Below are 22,161 nucleotides of genomic sequence, written 5' to 3' on the forward strand. Positions count from 1 at the left end.
TACGGTAACGCCACGACGCCGTCTCCTCGACATTCATCAATAATGATAACAATAATCCCTAGGGAGAGGCTGGTCCGACTCCACATCCTCCTAGGCAACATAATATTATAGAGAACTCGCTGCCCCTCACCGTGTGACATTCTTACAGACCAGTGACTGTACGTAGCTTATTATCGAACATGGACGTGAACGAACGCAGGCATAAATAATATCGCCCTGAGAAGCATGGAGTCGAGAGCAACAGAGACGTACAACTTTACTCTGGCGTAACTGTGAGCAGGTGTTTGAAGCGTGGCTGCGGGTGACCAGGGCGTGTATTGATTCCTTTTCCCCCCTCGGCGCTGGCCCCTCCCCATTGGCAAGTGGGCGGCGGTCAGGGTAGCGACTGACCAATCCTCGACGGCCTGCATCACCAACTGACCAATCCTCGTCCAGCTCCGCCAGGCTTCCAGCGGGGTTGCCATGGAAACCGTGTCGACAGGAAATAGACAAATATTGGAAATGTCAATAAGACGGGGAGGACGAGTGGCTTCTGATAGAAAATTTGCAGATTAGGAGTCAAAGGTGACGTAAGCCACGCGCGGAGGCAGCGCACTTTCTGCCTTCTGCATTAAGTAAATAGAGGCTCTTTTTTAGCTGCCTCGTCCGCTCCACTTCTGACATTTGAGTTCTGAAGGTGGAAATTCTGGAGCGCTGCTGTAGCAATCAGAGGAAGGATATTAGAAAGGGGGAACTCAGATGGGGAGCGCAGACCCCCTCCCAAGTCAGATTAGATGGACAGAGCAGGGCGATGTGGTGGCGCAGTCGGCCTGAAAAAGGAAAATGTTCAATAAGAGAAATGATGGGCTCTGGGGCGCCTGGAGCCCTCGGGGGAAGAGGATTTATTTGGGCCTAGAGGAAATGTAATGGAAACACGATATGAATGATATATTAGGGCCGAGACCCCGACGCGGCCGTGCTGTCCCGACTTTTGGAATATTCTTCACTATCGTCACCACCATCAATTTTAGGTGTATGGCGCGCGTCCCACAAGTCTTGCGCCACATTTAACGCATGGGATGTAAATTTATCTACGCTTATCTATTTTTTCTTGCTCCCTAAGACCATTAATTCCCGACTTACCTTTCCTTTCTCTTGCTGCTTGAGAGAGAAGCATCGCTGAAAGGAAAAATGTTACATTTTCTATAAGATGAAGAGAAAGAGAGAGAGAGAGAGAGAGAGAGAGAGAGAGAGAGAGAGAGAGAGAGAGAGAGAGAGAGAGAGAGAGAGAGAGTTAAGAAAAAGATAATAACTTTTGCGTGTATTCAGCAGTAATTGAATGCAAGAATCAGGGCAGGTGTAAATCAGGAAGTCAACAGAGGGAGGTGATGTTATTGGGTGGCGGGGCAGAGTCAACAGGCAGAGGAGGCCGCGGCCCTTGATGCTCCTCGCCGTGTGTCCTGTGTCAGCACCGCCACCCTCGTTTTATATCGGAGGTGCTAAGCGGCGCCGCTCGAGTGTGGAGCGTCTGTGATTATCAGCGGGCGGAGCGAGGTCTGCCCCCCTCTCCTCCCTCCTTCCCCGCCGCCTTTTATCAGACGCACATCTCCGGGCCCTTGTGTTTTTTTGATGTCCGCTCAGCTGTAAACACCACGGTCGGGGAGGGCGGATATATATATATATATATATATATATATATATATATATATATATATATATATATATATATATATATATATATATATATATATATATATTGTATATATGGTGTTGCAAGGGCAGATTTCTGCCGTAGGAAACTTATCAGAAAATCTGAGCAACACACACAGCTCTTTCTTAGAGGGGGAAGACTCGATTTCCAAATCAGGGAGGCAAGTAAATCCGTGTAACAACTCGGGTGTATCCCGGGGGGACCCAATATGGAAACTGTTCGCTGCAGACGGACCCCAGCTGCGAAAAAACGCAACTCATAAGAGATTCTCACCTATTTTCATTTCAAATTTTGCGCGCGAGATGCTGATTGGTGGAAACGAACGCTGACGGTTATTATTTTTCCCGCCATCCACCACCTGCTTCCCTGGCCACGTGGAAATGGCATTTTGTTATTTTACGTCAGAGCGAGGAAGAAGGATTTCGGAATTTCCACCTTTTTGGTCTGCTGAGAAAGGCATCACAATTTTTATTTCGACGAATACTTGGTTGAGGACGTTTCAGTAGGATTCAACACTCACAAACGAAAGCTTAGCAAAAGGATATATATGAATTTCTTAACCCTTGACACGCACATACAAACTTTTCAAGCAAATTCTTATTAGAGGAAATCACAACACCTCCGTCCCTCCCTAGATGCTTGATAAGATTTTCCCAGCATTGAATATTTCTCTGAAAATTTGAAATCCTCGACAACGGGGCGGCGAAGACTCACTCTCCCCGGTACACTGTCACGTTCATATTATCACAGGCGAACAAAATTGTCGCATTTCACGTGGATCTTGACTGCAAACTCAAGATGGAGGAGGAAAAATTTATTCTTTACTCAACATATCGTAGTTTTCTTTTTCATTGATTTTACATTATACACATATAAATAACATAAAATAAATAAATATTAAATGCATAAATAAATAGATAAATTAGTAAATAGATAAATAGATGAATAAATAAAAAAATGACAAGTAAATAAATGAATAAATATATAAATAGACAAATAAATAGACAAATAAGTAAACATGCAGATAGACATATAAGTAGATATATTAAAAGGATACTTGAGTATATACTTTCTGTGTAGAATCCAATAACTTCCGGCGCGTGGGTCATGCAGGGAGGCGAGTTTTGAAGCGAACTGAGTAGGAGTTGGTTCTGGGGTGAAAACTCGTGGTATTTGATTCCGTAATAACGCAAGACGCTCCGGTGTCCCTCCTTCCCAGGGCTCCCTTTTACCTGTGTGTGTGTGCGTGTGTGTGTGTGTGTGTGTGTGTGTGTGTGTGTGTGTGTGTGTGTGTGTGTGTGTGTGTGTGTGTGTGAGTGTGTGTGTGTGTGTGTGTGTGTGTGTGTGTGTGTGTGGAGTATATCCAAGATTTCCAGTAAGGGTAACAGGGAAGGCTGCTGGGGAGTCGTGCAGCAAACAAGTGATGGGAGGTGAAGCTGCCTGTCTGTGAACCAAACAGTGATGCATAATTAGTTGCATATCTGTATTTGCCAAACATTCATCAAAATAATATCGTACCTAAATTTTGATTAAAATTGTTTGATAAAAGATAACTAGCATATTATGTATGCGTAAGATTAGTTAAGATAATACTGTAACAAATCATATTAATTTTCTTATATGTTTGGTACATTCAACCATCTATAACTAATGATTTTTTTCTATTTTAAACGCCAATAATAATAAATTAGTAAAGAAAAGATAGCTAGTATGTTATGTATTCATACACTAGTTAAGATAAATAATGGTAGTAAATTATGTTTATTGTTTTAGATATTCAAGTTACAATCAACTATTTACAGCTAATCATATTTGCTTTATTTTAAACATCATCTGCATTATATCACACGCTGCCTGCTCTGTGCTGTAGTAGTGTTGTGGTGTGTTGTGTAGTGATGTGCTGGCGTGTGGTGTGTTGTGTAGTGCTATGCTGGCGTGTGGTGTGTTGTGTAGTGCTGTGCTGGTGTGTGGTGTGTTGTGTAGTGCTGTGCTGGCGTGTGGTGTGTTGTGTAGTGCTGTGCTGGTGTGTGGTGTGTTGTGTAATGCTGTGCTGGTGTGTGGTGTGTTGTGTAATGCTGTGCTGGCGTGTGGTGTGTTGTGTAGTGCTATGCTGGCGTGTGGTGTGTTGTGTAGTGCTGTGCTGGTGTGTGGTGTGTTGTGTAGTGCTGTGCTGGCGTGTGGTGTGTTGTGTAGTGCTGTGCTGGTGTGTGGTGTGTTGTGTAATGCTGTGCTGGTGTGTGGTGTGTTGTGTAGTGCTGTGCTGGCGTGTGGTGTGTTGTGTAGTGCTGTGCTGGTGTGTGGTGTGTTGTGTAGTGCTGTGCCGGTGTGTGGTGTGTTGTGTAGTGCTGTGCCGGCGTGTGGTGTGTTGTGTAGTGCTGTGCTGGTGTGTGGTGTGTTGTGTAGTGCTGTGCTGGTGTGTGGTGTGTTGTGTAGTGCTGTGCTGGTGTGTGGTGTGTTGTGTAGTGCTGTGCTGGCGTGTGGTGTGTTGTGTAGTGCTGTGCTGGCGTGTGGTGTGTTGTGTAGTGCTGTGCTGGTGTGTGGTGTGTTGTGTAGTGCTGTGCTGGTGTGTGGTGTGCTGTGTAGTGCTGTGCTGGTGTGTGGTGTGCTGTGTAGTGCTGTGCTGGCGTGTGGTGTGTTGTGTAATGCTGTGCTGGTGTGTGGTGTGTTGTGTAGTGCTGTGCTGGTGTGTGGTGTGTTGTGTAGTGCTGTGCTGGTGTGTGGTGTGTTGTGTAGTGCTTTGTGGCAGCGTGGTGTCTGTGGTGCGCTATGTTCATGCTGGTCAGTGTAGGGTTTGTTTATGCAGAATGCATGGCTGTGTGTGTTTAATTGTACCTGTTTGAAATATGCGTTGCTGTCCAGTAGAGATGTAATGAGTGATTAGTTAGTTGATGTGTGTGTGTGTGTGTGTGTGTGTGTGTGTGTGTGTGTGTGTGTGTGTGTGTGTGTGTGTGTGTGTGTGTGTGTGTGTGTGTGTGTGTGTGTGTGTGTGTGACCGATGCAACAGTCCTTTAACATGCATAACATACCATAGCTCTAAAAGTGCTTTCCTACGTTTAATATAACGAAATAAATAAATAAACATTGCCAAGGATTATAAGTTATCCTCATCTCTCATAATACCCTTTTAGTCCTATTCTTCCCTCCCTGTTTCCTATCATCCAACAATATCCTTTAGTTCTCGTCTCCTTTCCTCCCTGTTTCATCTCCCATACTCTCTTTCTCAAAGTTGGTATCTGTTCCTCCTATCTCAAGGCCCTTCGGAGCCATTCATCACCTCGGCCAGTCCCCCATACATTACCAGAGTCCCAACGCTATCAGTTATACATCACTGTTTTAGCTGCGTTGGCTGTCTTCCACCCCTCCCTACTCCCTGCGTCAGCTCCTCACGCCGCGCTCACTTCACCCGCGCCGCTGCATCTGGAGAAGGAGGAGTCTTCGTTTCCTTCATTCTGTGCAGTTGAGATGATGGATGTTCTTCGTACTTCTTACGTAATTTGATCTGCTACAGCTTTTATTTTGTATTTTTGTTCTCTATCTTTCCTCTTTTTTTTTTTTTTTCATATCCTGTGATTCTTCGATCTTTTTTCGTAGTTATTTTCTGAATGGTAAGATTACGCTTCTGGAATACTGCATGGGGCCTCCTGTTCCCTGTAAAAAAAAGTGATGTATAAAAATGGCTGTCACTACACATAGAAATACGTGGAAAGGACAGACAATAGATCCGTTGGTTTAAAATGAAAGTATCTACTGAACTAGTTTGAACTATTAATAAGCATCGTGTGGGAGAACAAGGTGGAACAGAACAATACAGTCTTTTTTTTAACAAAGATTAATATTAACAGAAAACATTCAAATAATAATCATCGTAATGTCTAGTCATTCACAAATGTTTAAAGAAATACAGTATCAGAGATGAACAAGTGCTGGAGGGTGGTTAGAATGCATGATGTACCTAAAGTTGTGGACGCGCCAAAGTTCTGCAAGTGGTACCATTGCTTGGTTATATTCGAGGCAATCAGGAATAAGTTACACCAGTGGAATGCCAAACTTCCTTTCTGACCAAGAATCTTCAAGTGCGACACACCAGAAGTCACATTCACTGAATAAACACGTCGTAGTAACATCAGACGCAAGACAAGTACACTCCATTCCGGGTGCTACGTTAATTTTTTTTAAGATCACCTTTACTAGGAAATATTACATTATAAGTCCATGAAGAACTATAAGGAAATTAATATAGTAGTAAGTCCTACTTGTGAGTGTCGAACGATTTATTCAGCAGAGGAATTTGTACATAAAGCTGAGATCTTGGTGCAAAGGAGATTTCGTAAAGCTTTGTGACAAATTTGGTGAATAGAAACTAGTGAGAATCCTTGACCAAGTAAGGTGTATCTCAGAGGGCTCGGGACTGCAACAAGAGGCGACATTCTCTCTCATACGTCTTGTTTGAAATACTTTTAACAGCTCTTGTAGGAACTGTCGGGATTTTCAAGGTATTTCCATGATTTTTAGTGATAATTCGAAAAAGATTTTGCGTAATTAATGGAAAAGGACTCATGAAAACCCGACTATTAATGCATATGGCCTTTGAAAATAATCATTTCGAAAACCTGAGCATTTCAAAACATGGGCCAAGGCTGAGATGCTGAAAGCAACCATACGAAGGTTGTCCCATGCTGTCTTTATTCTTGTGGTTCCCCGTTAAAATATGTACAGGGAGCTGAACCCTGCCGAAACATAATCCTATTAGTAGAGATTGCATCTGGGCCTCATCTGTAAAGTAGGAATGTTGGCCCGTGTAATCCAATTTGTATATTACTTAATGAGACTCTCGTGGAATCCTTCATTTTCTATGAGTGAAGAAAATCGAGGGGAGACTTAAAAATACTTGCCTTTGTTTTCCTGGCATGCTTTACTAATTTCTGTGCATTCTGATAACATTGTTTTACCTGGTCTGCTCATTTCGTTTAGTATATGCAGGATATTGGCCTTGTGAAGTGAACTTGGGTGTGTATGTAATGGAGTGTCGTTTGGGTTTTGTTGTGTCCTTGCAGTCCATCATGCAAGCTCTTCGAAAAAAAAAAGTCTCCGAAAAAAGAAAGAAAAGACAGAAACCAGGAAGACAATCATAAAAACTCGAGCATTTTTTATGACAGTTTTAAGAATCCGGCACTTGAGACTGCGCGGCACTTGAGCTGTGGTATAATTTGAAAAGGTGTGAGTTGTGGTGGCGTCACTTTATTATGCCACCAGTAAGGAGGCAGGATGCTACACCAGGTGTCTTACGTGCCTGGCCATACCTTTTGTGTTGGAGAGGCTGGGTCGCGCTGTAGGAAATGTAACTGATCTCGATACATGTGTAGCCTAATTACAATAGAATCACAAGACCATACTAATTAGGTAACAGTGGCAGCGAACACCTGAGCTACAGCTCATTAAACGTGCAGGTGCAGTGGTGGGGACGAGTCACCTGAGGGTCCGGTCCAGGTCGTTACGTCCCCTCCACTCGGCCTGGGGCGAATGTCTCCTCTTTCTTGATCACGTCCGCCCCTCCGGCCCGCCCTCGCCGCCCTCACCGCCGCCTGCATCGCTCCTACACTCACGGCCTGTCAATGCGCATTTCCCTCAGTCCAGAGTCCTCGCGGCAGCCATCTCACCTGCTGGGTGGCGATGAAACACTCATTCAAGGAACTCATGATGCAGAGTGATTAAGAGCAAATTTGTGTTCTCGTATGTACTTACACACACACACACACACACACATACACACATACACACACGCACACGCACGCACACTAACACACACACACACACACACACACACACTATTATTTATTATGGTGAGTCGCTTTTGATCCCCATTTCTTTTCAAAGAAAGTAGGAGTATGTAGAAAACGTAAATAATTATAATAATAAGTGTACAGACTATTCATAATGATAACTGGCCCGTTAGATCTTTTATAACTACCAAACGACACTTAAGACAGGCCTGCCACCCGTGTATCAGTGCCGTCACGGTTGGTACACCTGTGAGAGTGGTGGAGCATGCGTGAGTGTGGCGGCGGTGTGTCGTTCTGTGACGGTTCCTCTCTTTTCGTGAAGTGCGGGATTTTTCCAGTGGATTGATATGTTTGGTAAAGATTCAGGATTATTTGAGCGTCACGTGCCTGGCAGACAGGCAGCGTGTTGTGGTGCCTGGACACTTCATTGAGCGTGTTGTGTTGTGGAAGCTGGCCAGACCTAAAGCAGAAACACCAATTAGCAAGCGTGAGCATGTTATTATGTTAGTTCATAGATTAACAATTATGACATGAAACTAGACAGACAAGTGAGAATGTGACGCTGGGCAGCCTGTGAATATGTGACTAGATTTAAAATTAGGTATATATTATTAAGCTGGCAGTAGTGAACATGTCGAACAATCGTGAATATGGAATAGGTTATCGGACACTCAGGGCGTTGGCTGTACCTGTCCGCGTTGTTGCCATCTCAACCCTCGAGTGACCTGACCTGGGTCAGTAATGCGCGGCCTGGGAGATGTACATGTCAAGGACACGGGTGGCAGCGCAGCACGGCCTATATGCGTTGCCTAGTGTACTGCAAGATTTACAGCGTCGTTGTTCCATAATCAAATCGAAAGCCATATAAAAAGAAAAAAAAAATGTAGTCGTATATGACAACTTATAACTTTAGAATAATTAAGGCAAAAGATGACAGTATGAGCGAGAGAGAGAGATCGTCATGTGCCTGTCGACTGTGAACGTGACAGCAATGCGGGACAGGAACAGCTAACACCCTGAGTACCAAGTTCGACTGGATTCACTGCATAACAAAAGAAGTTTTTAAAAATTTCTGGTTAACAAAAGGCAGGCTAAAATTTCGGAAAATTTGGAAAAAAAACGTCCGTGTAACATATAAATGCAAGGAACTAAATCTATAACCAGTAATTTTCTGCTAATCAATTATTCATTACTTTACCAACAGATACGAGCAATGTCCAGCAGACTCTACTCAGGTGTCTCTCGTGATTAGTGAAGTCAAGGAATGAGGACCATGGGAAGGATGATGTAAGTGACGTGCAGCTCATCTGACGGAGGCGGTGAGGAGCGGTGCCCGTCACATGTGTGCCTGCCGACTCGGCCTTGGTGAGTGCCATTGCCTTCTCTTTATCAGTGTGTTGTCTTTGCAACACAGACATCACATGATTCAATGTCGCATGTTATTTAGCTTATTCATACTGTGATATATCTGTTGAGTGTGTGGCTTTACACTGAGTGAAGTTTCCTGTGTATAATACTTGTTTCTGTCGCATGGGACAAAATCATTCTATCTGCCGGTGTGTTCAGTGGGGATCGGGCAGTGCAGTAGCATTCAGACTACATACGAAGCCGAATAACGTGATAAAGAATACGAGAATAGTAACTGCGGATAAGAATTACGAGAATTCGCAATTACCAGAAGGTAATTGCGGGCGGGTGGGTGAGCGGTCAGTCGGGGTAGACGTAGGAAAGGGGTGGGGAGCGTTCCGCCACCATTCCACTGACCCTTTCAACCCTTCTTTTTTTTTATTTTACTTTTCCTGTTCCTCTGACCAGTGTTGCTGTCGTCTCAGTGAATGGTCTGCGAGGGCGTTTGAATGGACGTTCCGCGAGGGGAGGGGTCATGAATGCAAGGGGATGGTCATCTTTTCATCGCGCTAATGGTCGGTGAATGGGTGAAAGTGTGTTGCCCACAGTGGCCACGCGCCCTTGCAGCGGGCCGACATGATAGCAGTGTCAGGTGTGGCTGAGCGTCGAGTCCCATGACGCTGGAGTCTATTAATGTGCACCGGGCGACAAGGCTGCACGGTAACCGTGTTTTTTTGTGAGTAAGGGTGACGATTATTGTTGGGACTGGATCGGTTGCGCTATTTTAAGTTCGTTACCCCAAAAAAGGGGAATAATGGTGTCATGCTCATACTTTTATAATGAATATTTTCCGTCTTGATGATGCGATGACATGACCCTGTTGCCGGGAAAGGTGTGTGGGGGGGGGGGTTGCTGTGGTTGGCTGTTGCAGCGTAGTAGTGTGTAGGTAGTGACCCCGGCGGAGGGGCGGAGCAGAGTTCCTCAATGCCCTTCAGGGAATGCTGACGCCCCTCCCGTCGCGGGTGAGTCAACGCAGCCACGCCACGCCGATGCACCTTTGACCCTTACTGCCGGTGTGGGTTGGAACTATGCAGATGCTAACCCTTGAAATTCATAGAAGCCTCTCGCAAAGCCCTCTAAGACGCATATAATGACTACATTGATTACAGAATATTACAATATAAGCTCCTTACCCCTGCGACCTCGGTTTAGAGATGCCAAACTTTGATTAGAACAAGTGGTCGCGCGAATTATTGGTTGGTGGGAGGACGAAGGAGAGCAACAGGCCAATAACGAGGTAGCGGCCTTGATGGGTAAGTGGAGGAGAAGGAGGAGGAGGAGGAGGAGGAGGAAGCGGAGGAGTAGAAGGAGAAAGAGGAGGAGGAAATGGATGAGTAGGAGAAGAATAGGAGGAGAGAATGATATCTTCACTCATCTTTCTTTTCTCTATTTGCCATTTGTCACACACACACACACACACACACACACACACACACACACACACACACACACACACACACACTGTCCTCATGTCTTATGGCTGTCTGAAGTCTTTCCCTCGTGTCTTCCTCCTTTTCACATGGTAACTTTTCCTCACTCGTTTCTCCTCCTCCTCCTCCTCCTCCTTCTCTTCCTCCATCTCTTCTTTTTCTGTCTCCTCTTTAAAGTTCTTTGTCCTCTCTTTCTTACCTTCCTTTTTCTGCTTGTTTTGTTTTATTTTGTCATCTCTTTCCTTGTTCTCATCCTTTTCCTCTTCGTTCATTTCCTTTCATCGAAGTTTGTATTTTTAGCTCTTCGTCGCAATCCTTTTCCCTCTTTCTTTTCTTGACATTCTCCTTTGTCTTCTTATACTTCTTTTCCTATTTTCTTCATCTCTTCCTCTCAAACACTCCTTCCTAATTCTCCTCCCTCTGAATCCTTTGTCTTTTTCATCCTCCCTTTTTCGTCCTCGTCCTATTTCATTCTAACACTCCCTTTGTCATCTTCCCTCTTCTAGTACTTCATCTCTTTTTTTTTTTCATTCCTCTTTCATTTCTTTCTCTCTTTACCACTCGTGCTTTGCTTTTTTCCTCACTTCGTAATTTTGGCTTCCTTTTCTTTTCCACTTGCTCCCTAATTCATCTCCCTCATTCTACTCTCTCCCACTCTCCTTCTCATTCCCTCCTTTATCATGTATTTTCCACTCTTCTTCCTGCTCACATTATCATCTCCCTATCAGTCATTCGATCTCTTCCTTCCTCTCTTTCCTGCTCATACTCCTTCGCTCCGCCTGTCTGTCTGTAGCCTCCGTTCCGTCCTTTTCCCCCCGTCATTCCTCCTCCCTTCCTCATTGTACTTTGTCAGAAGCGGCCGAGTAAGCCTGCCAATCACCCTCCTGCCCCAGCGCCACCGACCCACCTCATTATCCCTCCGCAGCGTTGCCAGAGCTCGGGTACAGAGGCGTCGTGCTGTCTCGTGGCGCGGAAGGACTTGCATGCTGGGTTGACATACACAAGTCCCGTACTGCAGTTTGCGTGTACTTGCTGCAAAGGGAGGGGGGAAGGTTAAGCGGTGGATCGGAGTGCGTAGTGTAACTGGATTGTGATTCGTTAATTTTTGTTATTATTTGAAGGAATGTTATTGAGTGTGATGGTTGTGTTTAGTTAGTTCTTTTTATTGATATAGTCGCCGTTTCTGAACATTTGGATCACTGTAAAATTAACTGTCTGCTTGGACACACAGATAAAAAGGGCAATAAGAGGTTCCTTTTCTGTTTGACTATGTAATTATTCAAGTAATTAGTGCAAATATGATGTAATAATGTACAACTAAAAAGTTGTACATTATTCTATGAAAAAATGTTAGTAAGTACTAAATTAGTACTAATTCGTGTATGTGCGTGCGCGCGTGCGCGCGCGCGCGCACTTTGGTGACATGAAGGACTTTCTTTCCATTATTTTATCAAGGGAGGAATGTTGTTGCATCAGATAATTGTGTTAATTTCTTGTAGTCTCCAGTGGTTGTTATGTGTGCGCCACTGTAACAAGTGTGGTTGTGGCTGGAGTCAGGATAGTGAATGGTACTGGACGGGAAACGAATTTAGGCAGGTGACACCAAATTAGTTCACCTTTCATTCTGCCATCTCAGACTTGCTAAGCTAATAAATGCAGAGTGTAACATGTAGGGAAGGTGTTTGTCTTCTGCCGATGGTAAATTTCCTGCAACAGTGCATACCTCAGTGTACCTTAATCTCTCCTTTTACTGATTAGGTACTTGATCAGATAATTCTTTGGCTTATCATTGACATTCTATGGATTACTGAATCAGTTTTATGAAGGGCAAGTTAGGAACGCATTGAATAACGCCACAGGTGTTCATCTTTTACCTGACTGATATAACTGAAAGAAATTCTTGAGGCGGAAGTTACATCGGACTATTTGTTGCCATTGGGCGATTCACTTAGGTAATGACGTGAGCGAGCCTGGCTAAGTCAAGAGACGGGCTGGAAATGCCAACGATAAATGATAACAAACCGTCTTCTGTACAGTTTGTTTACTATCAAAATCAGTTTGAATGGCGTGATTCAGTGCTAGCGCGGTTTAATTATGAAGACTGTGTTTTGCTAATATTCGCGGACTAAGGTTGGTGACTCACATCTGATGTGTAAGGGAGACGACGTATACTGGTATTTTGCACCTGTTTTGGTGGAGAAGGGATTGAAAACGGAGGCGGTAAGGTGGAGGTGGTAACGGCGTACCCATGTCTCCTTGGCTGACGAGTAGAGGAGGAGCGAGGCAGCTGTTGGCGGTCCTTGTGAGACAGACAATACCACCATTGTGCAGTGAAGGTGTTGTTGTTGTGCCGCCGCCGCCGCTGTCATTGTCGTGGCGCTGAGTGATGCAAGAGGCGACGTCGACGGTTTGCACCCGCCATAACATCACTTAGGGAGTAATTGCTCATTAGCAGGTGTTAGTGCCCCACGCCAACTGTTATTATGGGCGGCGACGGGGCGAAGGCGGCTACGGCACCACCTTCGTTACGCGGCACACTCCCCATTAGCACCTCAGATTGCCTTGACTCTACCTGATGAAATACCTCGCACGCTTTGCCCAATAAAATACACCAATTATCCCCACTTCGTACGTATATAAGAAGCAGTTTGAGTGTTTCCCGATCCCTGCACTGTTTGAAGTTTTTGTTATCATGAATGCCAGAGACCACCACCACCTTCCACAACACGTGCTTTATAACAAGGTACAAAGAAGCAGACAATTTTCCCGTGAATGCTATGATTGCACAACACATCATACTTCTGTTAACGAGAGAGAACGCTGAATATTGACATGAGACGAGTGACCTGGTGAATAAAAGAAAGAAGTACTCACATAACTACACTCAAGCTCTTGTTAAGTCTCTCAGATACCTTATTATGGCACAAGAGGGTTTAACGATACGCTACCAAAATAGACGACTTGCAGCTTTTGTGGGTATTTCAGGAGGCAGCCTCGTAGTGCAACCTGAGGGCCTGGGACTGCAAGACTGGTGCAGAGTAATGGCCGACACCTTTATTGGCAACACCGGATTTGTTAGGGGGCTGCTATGGGAGCTTGAGGTGGTTAGATGGTTGGCAGGGGAAGGCTGTAGAAGGGGAAGTACGTAAGGAAGAAGCGTCTGTTGTGAGGGGAAACTGGTAGTAGAGGAGACCTGGTAGAGGAAGAGGAAGAGGAGGAAGAATACATACACAGAAATACATAGGAATACATACACAAGAACAGATGCCAGGAGAGACTATAACGAGAATATCTGTTGAACTCCACACTTAGAAGAGTAATGAAAAAAACATGGGAGACGCAAATTAATTAAGATGAACAGTGAAAGAATAAACCAGACGATGTATGTATGTATGTATGTATGTATCTATCAGTAGCGTTTAATGATATTGTTACTCTACTGGTTTAGTACTGACGAATCTTAGTTACGAAAACATGAGCGAGTAAAATTATTGGGCGCGTCGTAAAGAGGATTATATTGTTTAATGATGCACACTCAAACTCCACATCAGTATCATCCACTTCCCAAGATTCTCGTGAAAGTGCACATTCAAAAGCAAGTAACAAAACGTGGCATCCTTCACCTACATAAAAGGTCATTCAGTCTTTCAGTCAGTCACGTCATTACGCCATATACATGTAACATACAGTATTCCCTCGCCAGTCATGCTTGTATATTAACTTTCCCTTCACCCAATCAGTTCAATCAGTTATTCATCGTATCACGCAGTCACTCAGTCATTTAAGGGCTGAGGTGATGCTGAGAGCTGTAAGACGAGAAAGAGGAGGAGGAAGAGGAAAGGGAGAGTAAGTAGTACAGTGAGAGGGAGAGAAATAGGGCTGGATGGAGGGAAGCATCTGGTAAGGCCGACATCACCTCCCTCACAGCAGCCATGTTATATTCATACACACCCTAAGTTCCTCCTCCGACTCGATAATATCTGTGTCATTTCCCCGCTGCAGCGCCGAGGAGTAGAGGCTGACAGGTGACAGCCGTGGAGGGAGAGAGACGCTGCCGTGCCGACTGAGATAAGGCCCTCCCCGCCGTCTCTCCCTTTATGCTACTCTCTCTTAAGATACTCGTGCGAGGACACCTTTTTGCCCCGATAATTGACGGCGAGGCTGACAGGTTGGCTGGCTGACGGTGGTGGCTGACGTATGAGTGGGAGTTAGTGATGGGGAGAAGTGCTGGGTTGTGGTGATGGGGATGATGGGGGTGGTGGTGATGGGAATAGTTGGTGAAGTGAAGTGTAGGGTTGTGATGGTGGTAGGAATTGTTGTTGAGGTGAAGTGTACGGTTTTGGTGATGGTGGTAATGGTGATGGGGGTATGGGAATAATTGTTGGGGAGAAGTATAGGGTTCTGGTGATGGTGGTAATGGTGAAGATGGTAATACGGATGATTACTGGGGAGAAGACTTCATGAGGGGTTCAAGAGTAGTGGTGATGGTGATGATAGTGATGTTAGGGATAGTTGTTGGGGAGTAGCGTAAGAGACAATAGTAATAGTGATGGTGGTAGTAGTGGTGATGACAGGGATGGCAGTCGGGGAGAAGTACAGTAGACAAGAGCAATGATGATAGTGATGATGATAGTAATAAGAAGAGTTATCGGAGAGAAGTGTGTAGGAGATAGGGTGTAGTGGCGATGATGATGATGATATTAATTAGACTAGTCATAGGAAAGGTGTAGTGATGGGTAGTGATGATGGTGATGGTACCTTAGAGGTATGGATGTGCCAGAGGTTATGAGAGTAACAAGATCCATGGTGAAATGGGCGTCTGATGCCTGTAGGAGATGAACAGACTGTAAAGACGTCACTACAGATGAGCCCTTCAAGTGGTGTTGTTAGGGTGTTGTCAAGGTGTTGTTAGTGCCGCCGTGAGACATGCGCGGCACAGCGATGCACACAGAAACTGAATGTGAGAACAAACAACAGCTAACGTGTTGGTCCTTACTAGGCTGTTTGTGATATGAGACACTATCCAATCTAAAGTAAAATGTAGGTTATGGTTCTTAAAATACGTCTTAAAAGCCTTATGTCCAAGAAGTACTGATGTGTTTATGGAACAAAATGTGTATTTGTAAAAATGTAGATGATCTTAAGGACTATTTTGTTCAGGTATAACATGTCTCATAGATATCAGACTCTACTGCAGGTATTAAAGAAGTTTGGCAACATAGCCCTAACTTACGAGTATACTGTTGTAAAGCCATTCAGATGTATCCTGGGGGTGGAGAGAAAGAAGCATTGCGCAGATTCTCTCGTGGTTGGGAGTGAATGAAATAAACTGTTTGGGGAGGAAGAGAATGAAGCGCTGCTGACAGGATTAATCATCTCCTCAACATGTGAATTGTCGCTCAGCCAATCACTGCTCGGGGTCTCGACTGTTGTTTTATTGGGAACATTTTCGAGACAGGTATCGTCAGGTGAACCAGTAGATTAAATCAAGACTTGCTTAAATGCATACGGACCGGCAGATTCAATATGCTTGAGGGAGTGAAGCAGAAATGAGGTTGAGAAGTGATTTATGTGGTAAATTGAATTCATGTTTATTCATTTATTCATAGACTTGTCAGGAGTGTACCGCCCTGTTTGTCCGGGAGGCGGGGGCTGGGATGGGCTGAGGGCGGGGCGGGACAGAGGGCGTGTTTCCCCAACAGAAGTGACCACCGTGGCCTTGGTTGTGAAATTTTTGTGACTCGCAGGACAGACTACATTATTATCAAGGTTACTTCGTTTACAGCACCGCGTTTTGAGTGGTGACTGCGGCTGAATATTGTTATGTAGATTTAGTGCATGTATCAGAGATTATAATATGTATGTACAATGTAATATGTATGTACTAAGTATAATATGTATGTACTATGTAAGAGGCTCTGTAGAAAAAAAATGGAAGTTCCAGACTCACTTTCCACCACAGACTCGCGTGTCACCTGCAGTTATTCGATGGCGGTGGGAAAGCAAAAAGACCTTGACGCTTTTAACTTAACACAATATTTGTTCACTCTGTTGAGTGAGTCACAAAGAAACTCTCCTCAATATTCTGTAGTGTGTGATGAGGATTTTATTGCTTCATCCCTCCTCAGCATCTGGGTGACGCTGTGATAACTTTTCCTCCCCCGGGACGGAAAAAGGGTCACGGTGGTCTGGCTGGAGTTGACTAATGGATTAACTTAAGGAATCACAGTTTCCGTGTCACATGGCACCAGTAGCTGAATTCCAACTCTGGATTTATGACAGTTCTGTAATTTTACACGTCATGGCACTGTCCTAACTTCTTGCGTTTCCTTTACTAGGACAAAAAAATAACGGGTTCAAACTTTATAAAGTTAGATTAGAAAAACAAAAACAAAACAAAACGGTTCTGTAATAGAAAGGTAGATGAATAGACTATATTCAACGAACATGTTGTTCGTGTTAATCAATAGGAAACTTTAAAAGATTAGACGAACTTCTGGATAGGGATATAGGTAGGTATAGTTTATACATGAAAAATTACCGCGTGTAGACCTCATTGCCTCTTGCGGAGTCCCTTATTTTCTTAAGCTCTTTCTTGCTCCATGATTGTTCCGCGTCAGGCCGAGTTATGGAGCCGAAATAAGGTCGCATGTCTCTTTCCCAATGGGAAATTGCCGTAGGTAGGAATCAAACTCGAACCCTTTTGGCTTCGAGCTCAGCGTTATCATAAAGCAACCGTTCCTTAATGCACCGTCCTAGCAAGGTTATCATGTGGCATCGGTCATTGATGAGACTCTTATGGGAATCATAGAGGAAAATAAACAGCAGTTGAAATTGCGATAAATCATGTGCAGTTGTGAAAGTGTGCGAGGAGCTGAACACTTTAACTTGTTTCAATCTATTGCTTTTTCTCGTTAGTTTGCGGTGTCGGGCAACACATGTATGGCTGCTCATGTACGCGGCTGAAAGATAAGGTGTCTGGAAAGGAAAACGAGGTGATGTGAATTACCTATTAATATTTATTTATCTATTTATTCATTTATTTATTTATTTATTTATTTTATTTATTTATTTATTTTTCTGAGACGAAGCCATTATTTGTTTTGTGTTCATCATTTTGTTGCCATATGATCCTGTTGTTGTGGGGCACCAGTCGATTCACTCTCTTGTCTTATATTGGTAGTAACTGTAGCTCTTCCTCGAAACTGCAACTTTCCTAGATGCGTATAGATAAAGTTTTAACACTAGTTTAGAACAATGAATAATAGTCCGTACACATTATACTTTAGTGATACGTGTGTCTTTATGAAAGGATGCTTAGATCTGCATGGAAATATATTTAAGAACTAGATAGAGAAATGAGATAAGAAGTTTTGTGGTGGTGGTCTTGAATAAACGGGGAGCTTACAGAGATGAATGGAGGAGTTCGGGGAAGGCTTTCGTCCTGCAGTGAAATCATAGAGGCTGATGCAAGCTTAATAAACAATAGTTCATGCTATCTTGTTACTCGTTATACATCCGTGTAGCTTCATAGAGCTCAACCATACTGAATGACCTTCCACTGTAAGTCCCGCAATTCTTCTAAAATTTAGTCTTCAAAGTCACTAACTGTCTTCACTGGAAAATGATGTTCAGCAGACGTGAAGGAATGACCTCCGTTACATGCCTGGCCGGGAGGGAGGAGGGCACGGAACCTCCCGTCAATAAATGGGGTCATATTAGTTCCTTATCATGTTTTCTTTTGGATGGCTGAAATGACGAAGTTACCTTGCATAAGACCAAAAGGATATTCCAGGGCTCCAGGGGGTTGAGACGCGGTGCTCCAGACGCTGCTCCTTACGTTCTCCCGGCGGAGAGGCGACGGCGGCCACTAACTTATGAAAAATGGCGACACCGGTGCACTACGTGACCAAACGAAAGCAGACTCTTGAGAAATGACTGGCGCACAAGTCTGGAATATTTATATCGCCCGACCAGACCTCGCAGCGCCCCGTGTGTGTCGCGTCTGGAAGGGATGAAAAAGCTTTGCCCGCATGGCTTTTCTCATTCAGGATATTCCCTTCGCCTCTGCTCTGCAAACCCCTCGCTCTATTAGGAAAATATTCACTCAGGGAGATAACGCGGTCCTCGTAATATTTTTCCCCTGTGTACATATTGGTGTTGCCCTTCCTCAATAACTTTTCTTTTTCTTTTTTTACTATTCGATTCATTTATTTACTTTTTTTTTTCTTTTTTAATAAGATGCCGCTAAACACGCTCATGAAATGGATGATGTATTGCGAAACACTCATCGTCAGTGTTATCGCCACTATTGCCGCTGCCTGTATCGTCTCTCTGCTTCATGTGTTTAGAGGGATAAGTCATCAGTGTGTTTTGTTGTGTCCCTGTTGCTCGGGATAGCTGTGGTGTTTGCTGTAGATCTGTTCTTTCACACACACACACACACACACATACACACAAACACACACACACACACAAACACACACACACACACACACACACACACACACACACACACACACACACACACGTACACAGGCAATAACTTCATGACAAACTTTTAAACTTTCCCGCCGTCCTGTTCGCTGTCAGCTATAGCGGCGACAATTCTTTCACTTATTCTTTCTTTCTTTCTTTCATCCATCCTCTTCTCCTTTCTTCCTCCATTGGTGTCTGGTGGTGTGAATGTCCTGTCCTGCTTGTCTCTCTCTCTCTCTCTCTCTCTCTCTCTCTCTCTCTCTCTCTCTCTCTCTCTCTCTCTCTCTCTCTCTCTCTCTCTCTCTCTCTCTCTCTCTCTCTCTCTGTCTCTGTCTCTCTCATCCCTCTCTTTCCCCCATCACCCCCACCCTCACACACACCCCATACACTTCCCCCCATCTCTCCTCCCAAAACACGCATCCAACCAATCAATAACGCAGCAAAGTCAAACCTCAAGCGTAAAAAAAAAAAAAAAAGAAAAAAACCACTGTAAGCAAGGACATCAAAAGAGGGAAGGTTAAGAAGAAAAAAACAAAAACAAACATATAAAAAGACAAGAGAAGATTTCCTACCACCACCACCACCACTACTACTCCCTCCTCCTCCTCCTCCTCCTCCTCCTCCTCCTCCTCCTACCCATCCTCTCTCTCTCTCTCTCTCTTGGAGCTCATCAGAAGGGGCAGCGTGTAAGTCGGCTCTTCAACCTCATTAACAGTCTAATATGATTAAGAGCGTGCTGGGAAAATCTTGATGAAGACGCTAAAATATTTAGTCTTCGCCCGGCAACGGAGTCGTGTCATTTACACTCCTAATCTGCCGGAAAAAAGAGCTAATTGTGGGTGTTTCAACTGTGGGTTTAATTGCTAATATGGAGGAAAGAGGAAGGAGGAGAAGGGGGAGGGGGAGGAGGAGGAGGAGGAGGAGGAGGAGGAGGAGGAGGAGGAGAAGGAGGAATTGGTTGTGGTAGTGGTGTTGGTAGTGTAGGAGGAGGGATAGAAGGAGGAAAGATGGTGAAGGAAAATAAAGTCTATAGTAGGAGGAAGAGAAAGAAAGGGAGGAAAAAGAAGAGGAGGAAGAGGAGGAGGAGGAGGAGGAGGAGGAGAAGGAGGAGGAGGAGGAGGAGGAGGAGGAGGACGAGGACGAGGAGGAGGAGGGAAAAGAACGAAGGGATAGAAATAGAAGGCGGCGGAGGACGATGAGGCAAGAGCTAAGAGAGAGAGAGAGAGAGAGAGAGAGAGAGAGAGAGAGAGAGAGAGAGAGAGAGAGAGAGAGAGACGGGCCGGAGGAGGGGAGCGATGGGGGGGAGGGGGGCAAGGGACGGTGGTGAAAGGAGTGAGAGGTTGAAGAATTTTCACTTTAATGAATTGCGAACTTGGCGAGGCTTCGTTGATTATTTTCCGCGTGCGTGTCAGCGGGGTTTATTTTTTGCGCTGCTTGCCTCTTTCCTTGTCCCTGGTGTCGCTTTCCCTCCACTACAAAGACGCGGGAGCAAGAGGAAGAGGAGGAGGAGGAGGAGGAGCAAGAGGAGGAAGAGGAAGGACAGGGGGAGGAAGAAGAAGAATACGAAGAATAAGAAGGAGAAGAGTGTCCATTTGGAAAACATTTAAGGATCTTGTATAATCTGGTTTCTTCGCTCTGTCCACCAGTAGGAAACGTTCTCCAGGGAAATGCTGCTATAGACGAAGGAAAGGAAAAAAAAAGGGGCATTAGAGAATTGAGATAAATGCTTAATATACTAAACGGGAGACAGTGACTAGAGGTATAAGGGAATTCAAGAGGAAACATTTAAAGATAAAAAAAAAAAAAGCAACGAGGAGGAAGGAAAATATAACTAGAAGAACAAAACACAGTCAAGGAGGGAGAACTAAATGCAGAAAAAAAAAAGAAAGATGGCGAAGAGAAAGGTGGAGAATCAGAGAAAGTTTGTAAAGGAGAGAAGGAAGAATGGAAAAAGACAGGAGAAAACTGATGAAACTGCTTGAAGGATAGAAGCAAGAAGGAGAACCGAAAAGATGGAGGAAAAAGAAAAGAAGCTAAAAGAAAAGATTTGAGAAGATTAACAGGAGTAAAAAAGTCGAGAACAACTTAATGGAGAAAACGGTGTCAGATAAAACACAAGTGAGGAAGGAAAGGAAGGAGAAATAAGAGCAGGAAAAGAGAACAAGACGAATGAGAAGAGGAATAGAATAAGTAAGGAACAATGATCATGGAAGAGCATGGAGAGGATTAAATGAAGATAAATGAAAGAGATAGACAGATGGAAAGAGAGGGCAGAAATAGACACAGTAAAGGACAGCAATAGAGGAATGAAACCAAAAAACGTAAAAAAAGACTGAGAGAAAGTAAAGAACCAAGAAAAGATACACGAATACCTAAAAAAGGGAGATAAAAAAAAGGAGAGAGATAAACATAAAACAGGAAAGATCAAAGAGGAAAGAAAAGAGAAAAGTACAAAAAATCACTTAGAGTATAAGAAGATAAATAGAGAGATTGACTAATAGATAAAAAAAAAAGTATATACGTAGGAAGGACGGATTATAAGGACACAGCCATACAATCCCCAACAGCTGACCCTCTCCGGCCCCTTCGTCCCACCTCATTGTATCTGCCCTTCCCATGTATTGTTGGCAGCGGCCGGACACGGGACACGGGGCAGCGGCGGCCGACCCTCTCGCTCTGGGCACGGGTTCAGCCACGGGCGGACACAAAGGAGGTCGTGTAGGTATTTCTATGCAATCCTGACCCTTGCCATCAGTATCGCCGGTGTCCTCCTGCCGTGCCTCACCTGTCCTTGTTTTCTCTCTCTCTCTCTCTCTCTCTCTCTCTCTCTCTCTCTCTCTCTCTCTCTCTCTCTCTCTCTCTCTCTCTCTCTCTCTCTCTCTCTCATTTTACTTCTTTCCATCTCTATCTTGATCATTTTCTTCCCGCCTCCCCTTTCCTTATTTGCTGTATACTTGATTCTTTTGGCATACTTTTCTTTTTTTCTTTTTTTCATTTACACGTCGTATACTAACTACATTATTCTCTTATCATTGTCCTCTTGCATTTTCTTGATTGTTTTGTTCAGCCCTTCCCCCATCTCTCGCGCCTTCTCCATCCACTCCTCACTCCTCATACAAGTTGCGTTTGACTTTCACTTTTCACTGGTATTTCACTTTTTGTGTCTGTATTGTGAAATCTTCCCTTTATTCCCTTTTCCTTGTAGCAACCACCTTTGTAGTCGCAACACACACACACACACACACACACATACACACACACACACACACACACACTTTCTTCCTTCGGTAGTGGCTGGCATTATTGCTAAAAATTCCAAGGGGAGAAATGAAAATATTAAGGCTCTTCAGGAAACGTAATACCGCAAGTGTGGCGC

General features: G+C 44.3%; 1 protein-coding gene and 2 long non-coding RNA genes across 4 annotated transcripts in view; 1 reads left to right on the forward strand and 2 right to left on the reverse strand.

Moving 5' to 3' along the window:
• Nucleotides 1-3,795: 3,795 nt before the first annotated feature.
• Nucleotides 3,796-4,464, reverse strand: LOC135100148 (histidine-rich glycoprotein-like). The gene has a single exon (XM_064003114.1). It carries the CDS (start codon nt 4,462-4,464, stop codon nt 3,796-3,798), a length of 669 nt encoding a protein of 222 aa, XP_063859184.1.
• A 3,255-nt stretch (nt 4,465-7,719) lies between these two features.
• Nucleotides 7,720-22,161, forward strand: part of LOC135099913 (uncharacterized) — a 160,871-nt gene continuing 146,429 nt past the window's right edge. The window contains exons 1-2 of one of the 2 annotated variants that reach the window (XR_010268438.1): nt 7,720-7,824; nt 8,675-8,835. This is a non-coding gene — a long non-coding RNA (uncharacterized LOC135099913). Of the gene's footprint in view, nt 7,958-8,674; nt 8,836-22,161 lie in introns of both variants that reach the window. The other variant, XR_010268437.1, reaches the window with a different exon arrangement.
• Nucleotides 10,112-22,161, reverse strand: part of LOC135099914 (uncharacterized) — a 110,854-nt gene continuing 98,804 nt past the window's right edge. The window contains exon 4 of the long non-coding RNA XR_010268439.1: nt 10,112-11,339. This is a non-coding gene — a long non-coding RNA (uncharacterized LOC135099914). The remainder of the gene's footprint in view (nt 11,340-22,161) is intronic.

Source organism: Scylla paramamosain, chromosome 4 (assembly GCF_035594125.1).
Source record: "Scylla paramamosain isolate STU-SP2022 chromosome 4, ASM3559412v1, whole genome shotgun sequence".
In the NCBI taxonomy this organism is placed as follows: Eukaryota; Metazoa; Arthropoda; class Malacostraca; order Decapoda; family Portunidae; genus Scylla; species Scylla paramamosain.

Excerpts from the sequence above, each read along its gene's own strand:
- LOC135100148 (XM_064003114.1), bottom strand. The coding sequence starts at position 4,464 with ATGAACATAGCGCACCACAGACACCACGCTGCCACAAAGCACTACACA.